The sequence below is a fragment of the Solanum tuberosum genome, unplaced genomic scaffold, assembly GCF_000226075.1.
Source record: "Solanum tuberosum cultivar DM 1-3 516 R44 unplaced genomic scaffold, SolTub_3.0 scf00159, whole genome shotgun sequence".
In the NCBI taxonomy this organism is placed as follows: domain Eukaryota; kingdom Viridiplantae; phylum Streptophyta; class Magnoliopsida; order Solanales; family Solanaceae; genus Solanum; species Solanum tuberosum.
Genome location: NW_006239089.1, coordinates 894,970 through 906,355, shown reverse-complemented (window position 1 = coordinate 906,355; position 11,386 = coordinate 894,970). Strand labels below are relative to the sequence as shown.

General features: G+C 32.8%; 1 protein-coding gene across 1 annotated transcript; it reads right to left on the bottom strand.

Annotated features, from left to right (window-relative positions):
• Positions 1-4,529: 4,529 nt before the first annotated feature.
• On the bottom strand, positions 4,530-5,400 carry LOC102594910 (miraculin-like). Its single transcript, XM_006353862.2, has one exon. The coding sequence runs from the start codon at positions 5,393-5,395 to the stop codon at positions 4,724-4,726; it is 672 nt and encodes a 223-aa protein (XP_006353924.2). The 5' UTR covers positions 5,396-5,400; the 3' UTR covers positions 4,530-4,723.
• Between the last annotated feature and the right edge of the window lie 5,986 nt (positions 5,401-11,386).

The following is an 11,386-nucleotide window of genomic DNA, read 5'->3' as shown; positions in this document are numbered from 1 at the left end:
TCAAGTTCTAAGTTTAACTTCAAATTCTAAGTTCAAGTTCTAAGTTCAAGTTCTAGTTCAGGTTCAAGTTCTAATTTCAAGTTCAAGTTCTAAGTTTAAGTTCAAGTTCTAAGTTCAAGTTCTAATTTCAAGTTCATATTCATAATTAAGTTCAATTTATAGTAAATTCAAGTTATAATTAATTATAAGTTCTAATTAAGTTGTAATTCAAATCTCTAAAATTTCAAATTCAAACTAGCTAGCTAGTGTCCCAAATTCAAACTATTAATTAGTCCTAAAATATCAAATATAATTCAAACTATTAGTCCTAAATTCCAAATTCAAACTAGCCTTAAAATCACAAATTGAAAGTACTCCTAGAATTCAAAAATCAAACTATAGTGCTAAAATTCCAAATTCAAACTATTAGTAGTCCTAAAATCTCAATAATAACTCAAACTAGTCCTAAATTAAAAATTCAAACAAGTCTTAAAATCACAAATTCAAACTAGTCCTAAAATCCCAAAATCTAACTAGTACTGAAATTCTAAATTCAAACAACTCCTTAAATACCCTTGTTCAATCTAATCTTACAATTCCAAATCAAACTAATTAACTCAAGAAATACCGAATTTCAAACAAATCCTAAGATACCCTAATTCATACTAATCCCAACATTAAAATTTTCTCGGAATATGCAATAATGATGTAACGAGATCAAACAGAACATAAAAGCTCAAATTCTCGAAATATTCATCTCATAATAGCCATAGATGTAATGAAAAGCTAAAAAAAAATTTTAGATTAAAACTTACTAGGACGGATCTATTGAGATCCGTCTTTGAACTCGAATTTCGTCGGAGATGAGAGGAATGGAGATGCGAGGATCTCGCTGGTATGTTGTTGTCGTTGCTGCTGGTGCGCTGCTGTTTCGCCAGTAGCTCGTCGGAGCTGTCTCTCGTGCTGGTTGTTGTTGGCTGGAGATGTTGTTGCTCTCCTCACCGGCTGCTGAAGTTGATTGCTTGGAGCTTGCTGGTTGGAGCGGTTGAGGGAGAGAGAGAGAGAGCAGCGAGCTTTCGCTGATTGGAGAAACGAGAGGGAGGCGGCGATTTGTCTCGCCATTCCCGCTGAAGAGAAGAGACGGGAGGGAGCAAGGAGAGAAGAGATGAGAAGAGGAAAGTGAAGGGAGGAGGGCGACGGGAGGAGCGAGAGGGAGAGCTCACCGGCGATGGTGGAGCTCTCGCCGGTTCTTACTAATGGAGGGGGCTGCGGCGCTGCTAGAGAGAAGAAAAGAATGAGTTTTCAAAAAACGGGTTTGGTCTTTTTTTAAGTCAAAAATAGGAAGGTTAGGTAGATTTAATATAAGCCATTGGATTAGTTAAGATGAGCGGCTAGGATTTGATCTAGGATTCACTTAAGGGATGGACGGTTCGAATTTAAACTAATGTTTCAAGATTTGGACAAAAAGGGTTATAATTGCAATGAATGAATGGCTAAAATTGCAACTAAAATTGATTTAAGAGGCTATAATTGAAAAACGAAATTGGATTGAGGTGGCTAGAATTGTAATGAATTGGATAAGGAAAAAACTAGAATTGAAAGGAATTAGATCAGAATGGGCTAAAGATTAAATGATTTTGAGAAAAATTAAACAAATGCTATCCAATTAAAATACTACAAATATTATAACATTTTATATAATAAACATCACTTAAATTTTAAAACATTTGAATAAAATAATTATTTCGAGTTTTACTTATAATTTTAAAAATATTTTAATAATATTTATGATAATTTTATAAAGCATGCCCACTAAAATATATAATTTTTAGACAAAATCGATTAAAAATTTAAACTTGGAATATTTTTAAAAAAATATGTATTTAACCGAATAGCACTTCCGAAATGGTTATAGGTCGGTATAAATTTAATTTTATTGATCAACAAAAGTTTATCAATATCAAATTTAATATATAAATCTCCTTGAATTGATCATCGGTATTTCTTTAATTGATAATGTATTTAATATCTGAACCACTAGTATGTAAGACTTGATTTATTAAACTACTTGAGGAATATATAATTAATCAACGTATTTCATACTCCGATGAAGTATCCTTTACATGTCATCATAATTAGGAGGTGATCACTACACTTGACATCCATTCAAGATCGAACGTATATAATAATACTATCTCGCATTTCATACTTGAATGGATTATATGTTAGTTCTTCACCTCTACAACATCATGACCTGAGATATTAAGTTCATGATTAGACGACGGATTGATAGAATTTGTACATTACTCTATAAATATAAGTATAATTAACTCCTAATTCATATCAACGTAGTTTCATACTCTAAATATGGATTATAGATTTTTTTTATTTATTCCACGAATTCTAACTTTTTATTTATAAAAGTATGCAAAATTGTTAGACTTTTTGAACAATTAATTGTAGGTGTAAAATGAAAATTTTTAATATTGTGCACAATAGCAAAATTATAATTAATAGGAATATTTTAAACAAACCGACCTCCGGATGTCACTTTTATTAAAAGTAATTAGATATAATAAAAAATACCGACCTCATGAGGTCGGTATCACATTAAATTTTAAGATAAATAAAAAGTAATCATGTTAATTAAATAATATTGACATCGGGAGGTCGGTATTTTATATTAAATTATTTTTTTAACTTATATAAAAACCGTCATTTGGAGGACGATTTATTTAAAGTTAATTGAAAATATTAATTTATTACATACTATTTAATTTTACCGACATCCAGAAGTTGGTATTATAATTTTTTTATTTTACACAAAATCGTCCTCCGGAAGACGATTTAAATAAACTTAAATCAAAATATTTCTCAATTTTGTTTTTTATATGGAGAAATGGGGAAAATCGCGTCTGCTAGTGCAGATATTTTAAAAAATGCGACGGACAACGTCTCTATGTCGGTCGCTTTTTAAAAAAAATGTTTGACCAACATTTTGACCAAAAAGCAACGGACTAAGAGACATTGTCCGCCGCTTTCTTAAAATATTTGACCAGATATTTTGACCAAGAAGAGACGGACATAAAGATGCTGTCCGTCGCTAATTTAAAAAATAATTAAACAATTAAAATTAATAAAAAGCGACGGACTGCGTCGCTATCTATATAAATAATTAATTAGCAAAAATCCGCGAAAAAAGCGACGAACTAAGCGATGCCGTCCCTCGCTTTTAAAAAAAATAAAATAAAATTATTTTAATTAAAAAGCGACGGACAGTGTGTCTAATGGCGTCACTTTTTGGAGCGACGTGGTCCGTCGCTTTTACTTCCGTTGTTTTTTAGCAGTTTTTTAGTAGTGGTAATTGTTGAATAAATGAATGATACTTAATAATTTTCTAATCTATAGAGATAAGAAGATTAAGAGTAACTCAAATAACAAGTTATATTATCATATCTTTACTATTTGGTAACATTGTGAAGATAATTATTTAGTACGTAACATTTCTTTTAAAGATACATAACGAAATTTTACTTTTTCACTTACCATTGGTCTTCATGGTTTTGTCATATGTCTCAAAATTATCACATTTTATTTTGCTATTTGAAAGTAATTTAATTTTTATTCATGATAGAGTGATGTTTTTATTCTAGGCGGAATGACCTGGGAGATCCTTATACTTGCCCGAATTGTCAACTGGACCCTTCTACTCACGATATTGCCAACTGAACACTTAAACTCAATAAAACACAATATTTTAAACCCTTTTGACTTCACGTGCACTTCAAACACATAGTGAAAATGACATGTCATGATCCACACCAGACTTTTAGTGACACATCACTTATTTTTTTACTTTATTTAAAATTTTCATTTTTTTTCTTTTTCACTCAGTTTGTTCCTCACACTAACTTTATCCTTGACCATCTCCCTCCATTTTTTCACCAAAGCCACCATTGCCATCTTACATCCTTATTCTTTACTGGTTATCACTACCTTAAATAACTAAAAAATATCATTGTTCTCCAAGTTTTCATCATTCATAATTTTTCTCCATTTTTTTTTATCAAGGTCTTCATCCACCACTTGAACCATTGTGAAATTGTTTCTTCCATTAATGCCAATGAACCACACTAAAATATCTTAATATGTTCTAATATATACGTATGTTCTACTTAATTTTACAAAGACATAGAATAATCATTCTTCACTCTCCAAAATAATTAGATCTCTATCACCTTAATCCCATGAGTTTCCTTAATCATGTTTGTAATTATCTCAAACTATTGATGTATTTTTATAATTTTGTGTTATTATATTATTATATTATATTATAAATTAAAAATTTAAAGATCCGTAGGACTTACGCACCACGTCTCGAGGCTTACGCCTCACTCTATACTAAGTAAAACGCCTCTCCTTACGCCCTGACTTTTAAAACACTGAATACTACTAATGTCCTGACGGTACCGCATGGGATTATCCATAAGTAATACGTAACACTTATGGAGTACTAAAACTTATTTGAATCAATTGTTTGTAAGCAGTAATTAATAAATAAAGAACCTAGCTTTTTTATTCATAAGCATTAATATTACATAGAGTGGAATAGAAGCATGATCCACATTATTTTAGAAAGCGGTCGAGCTAGGTTATAGTAATAAGCATAGTAAGGCCATAGTTTAGTTTGGCTACAAAAGGTGTGCTTCTGATCACACACATTTCGTAATAGATATATAATTAACTATGCATCAATATTCTTGTTTACTTTGGTGAAGCCAAATGGATAAGGCTTGTTATTGAGAGCCAGACGGGCGTATCCCTTATTTTCGTATAGTCCGACATCTGCACAATCAAATTGGCATGTTGGACACATAAATTGACTAGGACAATACCTTAACTTGTAAGAATGAGGTCTCCCCGTCTCATATTTCTCAATTTTGAACCAGTTCTTTAAGGTATTAGGTCCTGGAATTCCTAAGGTACCACCAGTTATAACAAACCTAGGTGGCGGATGCACCGGCCCTAGCATGTAATCACCAGCTTTCCAAACAGTTTCGTTAACACATAGATTAGAAGTTGTAGTTGAGAACATTATACTAACGTCTTGGTTTTCAAACACATAATGACTTCCAAGTTGCATAGTGAAAAACGTCACGGGCGTGTTGTGATCAAATTCACCAGAACTGTCCTGCACGATGCCGTTTGGGCATTTGGTGTTTCCAAGATCAGCTAAGTATACGCTTCCACCGCCATAGGGAATACTGAGAATGGAGTACTCTTCGTTTATCTTGAGTGGTTCGCCGTCCATGTCGAGCACAGGATTATTATCAGAAGTGAAAGATTGAGAAAAGGAAACCAAAGAGAGGCTACTTGAAACCAAGAGGAAACTCAAAATATTACTAATAGACTTCATCTTTGTTTCTGTATTTTGCTTGCTATTAATTAATCTATATATGTCCAATTTATAGAGCACCACATATATTGCATGGCTTCATTTTCACGTTTTTGTTACATGAATAATACTTATTTTGTCCTTGAATGTCTGAGACATATAATAATAATAAAGTTTTGACAAATAAGGTAAAAGTTCAGTAAAATGTTTGAAGTTTTGCCTTATTAAATTTAGTAAATTTTTTCTAAAGTTATAAGTTTTGGTGAGCCATATCAAATTCAGGCAAAAACGTTTTAGTAATGACCTTCACAAAGCCATACCTTACACAAAATTGTTTTGAAGTCAAGATGCAAATTTTTAATTTCAAACACGTACGCCTAAATTTATTTTAAAAACATATAAATTTCGGGGCCCTTTTCATTGACACACATCTACCACGTGAGTCTTGACAACCTCTGTAAAAATGTTTGAAATCAAATATAAAATTTAAATTTCACTTGTATACGTTTGAAATTCATCTCAAAATGGGTAAGTTTGCAAATACAATGAAAAACCGGACATAAATTTAGCGAAGACATAAAAACAGACCCATATTTACAAAACGTAGCACGGGATTTTCATTTAACAAACATAGCGGGAGTGTTTTTTTTCCTTTTTTTTTTCAAAACGCGTATGAAATTTTTACTCAAAAGCGTAAAACTTTGCTCAATATTTTATGTAAGGTTCATGCTGATTTATGAAAATTCAATATAATTACAATAATATTTTGTATAACTTTCATACAAGATTTATATAAATTTAATACAAGTACTACAATAACTTGCAAACTTTAAAATACAATAATTACACACCTCATCATATAATTATAATACATTTCATACATTTTTCGAACTTGGGTCTGGAGTTCCTTTGTGTATTTGTTTATGATTAGGAGGCGGCTATTGGTATACTATGGTTTAGGTTTTAAATTATAAAAACTTTGTTCCATATTAGTTGTTTATTTTATTTTTTAAAAATAATTTACCCTCTTATTATTTTAATTTTTTGAAAAAAAATTTATGTTTACATTTTTTTTAGAAAAATAATCGTAAGGTTAAAATGAGGGGAAAAAAGATTAATTCTCTTTTGATATTATAAATTGACAAAAAAATTGAGATAATTATTTTTATAATATGATCAACTAATATTGAATGAAGGACCAACATGGATTGTGATACAGTGTTGGGACCGGTCCACCATTAATCATAGGTCTCGAGTTTAAGCCCTAGATATGAAAAAAAAATTGTTGAGAGTACTACCACCAATAAATTTTGCAGTGCATGATCTAGATTTAATCCCAAATTTTCCATTCTTATCATCAACTCTAGTTGCAGTTGCACTGTTGCAGGCCAATAATGGATATATTTTAATGTGCCGACGGGACCATTAGAGACTAGCCATATCTAAATCGTGTTAATAAAATAGGATGATTAGTTGAACATTTAATATATAGTAGTAGTAGGGTTAATGTACGACATCTCCTAGAATTTGGAGTAAAATTTAATTTAGACTTATTATAATTGAACATATATATGAACAAGTGATAAAGTGTTAAATCCTATGATATACTATCGGTCCAAATTTAGAGAAATTTATGCATATTTCCAATTAGTGTTTATTACAGAAACAAGTTTTTAATAAGCCTCAATAAAACTTCAAATTTGTTTAATTTGTTCCCCTAGAAACTCATGAATATAATTAAAAGGAGGTGACATATTTCATGCGATTAATTAAAAATACGGCGATGGAAAATGTTATAATAATCTGGCGCGGAAACTAGGGCTGGGCGTTCGGTCTTGTTCGGTTTATCGATTTTCGATTTGGTAAAAGTGTTAACCGAATGTAACAACCCAGAAATTTTTTTTGAGCTAAGACTTGAACCATCCTTCGTTGTGAGTAGAATTTTACCGAGGAATTAAAATTTTCTTGATGTAACACCTCGCAACTAGAAAGAAGTTTAAAATCTGGAAATAGTCATTTTTGAAAAGTATAAGGAAATCTGGAAAATTTTAAGTTAAAGTGAGTTTTGGTCAACTTCAACTGACCATAACTCCTAGCTCAGGATGAGTTAGGTGTAGTTCTAGATATGGTTGGAAATCTCTTGGAATGATCTTTCCAACGCCTCCAAGTTTGCGTGATTCTGAGTTCGGATGAGTGAGTTATACCCTTTGGAAGTTGGGCTATTGGTTTAAGGAAAGTCCAAATCCGGATTTTTGAAGGGTAGTTTGGTCTTTTCCTTACCCTTTTATTTTAATTTGTTTTAGTCAATTAATTAAGGGTCTAAACTGAACTGGGTCAGTTTTACGCTTTTGGAAAAGAGTTAGGGTTTTAGAGAAGAGGAGAAAAGAGAAGGAGAAGCAAGGAAATCGTCAAGATCGTCGAGTTTAGCTTGTGGATTTCGTCGGGGGTGATCCCTAAAAGGTATGCGAGATCACATAGCATTGGGTTAGTTCACCCACGCGCCAAGCATGTTTAATTCAGCGTGTTTTCGTCCTAAAATGAATGAGAAATTGATGTTCTTGATAGTTGTTCTTGGATTGATTTCGTTCTTGAATATGAGTTGGGATTTAGGAGTTTCTTGATGATTAAGTATTGTTTCCCTGAATTGTTTGAGTTAGATTTTGTGTATATGATTTGGGTACATGAATCTAAAGTGAATTTGGGGGAAAAAAACGGATTAAAGCGATTTAGGGTCAGAAAACACGATCAAAAGTTCATCTGAATTTTACCTGAAGGGAGGCTGGCGCGATGCACCCCTATAGTGCCAGGAAAGCTGGGGCGGCGCGCCAGCAGTGTGCCCGAAATGAGTCCCAGTAAAACGGGGCCTGGCGCGACACGCCAGGTACGCCCTCGGATGGGCGTTTTTCACCAGTTTTCGTCGTTTAGCCTATTTAAGTTATTCTAAAGTGTCCTTACACTTTCCATTGATTCTAACTACTTTAAATGACTTCTAAACACCTAGAAATCATCCATAAACATGAATCATAACCTTGAATCCATAAATTCAAATTCAAGGGAAGTCAAGAGCCAAGTCTAGGAAGTTCTCGGAGTTTTTTTCAAGAAGTCTTTTGCAAATGCTTTTTAACTTTGTTTTAAGACTTAAGTTTTGAAGTTGAGTAAAGAGTAAGAGCAAAGTTCATTTTCTTTAAAATGATATATGGGAACTAAGTATTTCCAAGAGTAAATGTTTTCACATTTAAGATGAGAGGAAACTGAGATTTCCAAAAGAGTTTTGAACAACAAAAGGGAACATTGATTCCAAAAGAGCTTTTGAAGCTAAGTTTGAGCAATTATCTCAAACCAGAGAAGAAGTTGTTTTAAAAACATATGAGCTAAGTATATTTTGAGAGTAGTATTGAGCACCGATATGGAGACGCGAGTTCATATTAACTCAAGCCCCCATAAACCATGTATCCATCATAGGCAGAAAAAGGATCATACTTTTTAAATGATTCCTTAGTGCTTTTTAGCATAGACTAGTGGATCCACTTAGTAGTTCAGGTTCTATGCCTATGGCAAGGTATAGGACGGTCCTTGGCATCGTAAGGTAAAATGTTGTACCATCACTTAGGCTCATAGTGATGGTTGTCGGTTAGAGAAACTCCCATAGAAGTCATTATATTTTTATATACATCAATTTATTGTATTTTTACATACATTTCAGAGTTATGTTGTATCCTTTTATATATACAGAGTTGACATCATGTTTTAAACAACTTTTCTTTATATTGCACTTGTTTTAAATCTGCTTTATATTGAAATGAGTTCAGTTATGTATTCATGAGTTGAGAAAGAGCCAAGGTAAGTGTTTCTTTTAGATTCCCTTTCAAGCCTATGTTGTTTTAGCATTCCAACTCGCATACTCATACATTCAATGTACTGAAGCCAGTTGGCCTGCATCTTATTATGATACAGACACAGGTAACTAGGGTCGGCATCCGGCACATCGTTGATCCAGTGAGAAGTTTAGAGTCTGTTAGTGAGCCTCTTTGCATTCCAGAAGACTCTTTTTCATTACTTTCAGTTTTAATATTAGTTCATTAGGATGTCGTGGACCTGTCCCGATATCCATCTCAGTTGTTTTGAGGCTTCATAGACAGACAGACAGTCAGTTAGTTAATTCAGTTGTCTTTACTTTTCATATGTTAAAGACTTGAGTTTGCCTTAAAGGCTAGTTGAATGTTCCGTTATAACATTCTAGTTATTTCATAAATGTGTATGTGATGAGTTAAGTCTTCCGTTGAGTTAGTAAGTCAGGCCAAGGGTTCGGCTTGAGGCCAGCAATGCTCTTCGAGTGCCAGTCCCTCCCAGGGTGTAGGCTCGGGGTGTGACACTTGAGTATTGAGTTCCTAATCCCTTCTGAGATTATGTTCCTAATCAAGAAACTATTACATGTTACCCATGAAGTCCTTAAGTTGAGTTGTTCATGCCCATAATTCTGCATGAACCTTATGAGTTGAGCATTCTTGAAGTGAGTAGTATCATTGACTCCTTGAGTTTTGGAGTTGTTGAGTTCCAAGTATTGAGTTCTATGCATGGTTATTGAAAACCTTGAATTGAGTCGTTCACGTCCATAATTCGGCATGAACCCTATTTTAAGAAGTCTTTTTACAAATTGTTTTAAAACTTGTTTTAAAGACTTGAGCACTAAGTTGAGAAAGAGTAGAGTTGAGTTCATTTTCTTTAAAATGATATATGGGAACTAAATATTCCAAAGAGTTAATGTTTTTACATTGAAGATGAAAATTGAGATTTCCAAATGAGTTTTGAGCAGTTTGAGTACTATCTCTTTTAAGAAAAAGATGAGTTTTGAGAAAGAGTTTCTAAAACATGATTAGTATGACAATCGAGTATGTCATCAATGTTTAAGCAGTATGGTATCTAGATATACCATCAATGTTTATGCAATATGACTTCCCTAGTCATCAATGATCATATTAAAATATGGTTTTGATATGTTTTTGAGAAAGAGTTTTCTAGAGTAGTTACCTCTTTTAAGAGGGTAGTTTGAGCAATTATCTCAAACCAGAGAAAGAGTTATGTTTTTAAACATATGAGCTAAGTATATTTTGGGAGTAGTATTGAGCACCGATATGGGGGCGCAAGTTCATAATAACTCAAGTCTCCATAAACCATGTAGCCATCATGGGTAGAAAGGGTCATACTTTTTAGATGACACCTAAGTGCTTTTTAGCATAGACTAGTGGATCCACTTAGTTAAGGCATTCTTGTAACATCTCGCAATTTGAAATATCTAGGAAGAAGCTAATAATTGGAAATAGTCATTTTTGGAAAGAATGAAAATCTGGAAATTTGTTTAAGTTAGGAAAAGTTGAGTTTTGGTCAACTTCAAACGGCCATAACTCCTAGCTCAGGATGATTTAGGTGCACTTTAAGACATGGTTGGAAAGCTCTTGGAATAATATTTCCAATGCCACCGAGTTTACGCGATTCCGAGTTCGTATGAGTAAGTTATGCCTTTTGGAAGTTGGGTTGTTGGATTAAGGAAAGTCTAATCCTGATTTTAGAAGGTTTATTTAAGTCTTTTCCTTACCTAATTATTCTAATTTGTTTTTAGGAGATTAATTGGGGTAAAACCAGATTTTGGTTAGTTTAGAAAAGTTAGAGTTCACGCTAGGGCTTGGAGAAAAGAGAAAAGAGGAGATGAAAAAGAGAAAAGTTAGAGTTCACAAGATATGAAAAAAATCTTGTTGGGAGTACTACATCAATAAATTTTTAAGTGCACGATTCAAATTTAATCCCAAATTTTCCATTCTTATCACCAACTCTAGTTGCAGTTGCACTGTTGCAGCAAATAATGGATATAAATTAATGTGCCGACGGGACCATTAGAGACTAGCCATATCTAAAACGTGTTAATTAAATAGGATGATTAGTTGAACATATAATATATAGTAGTAGTAGGGTTAATGTACGACATCTCCTAGAATTTGGAGTAAATTTAATTTAGAC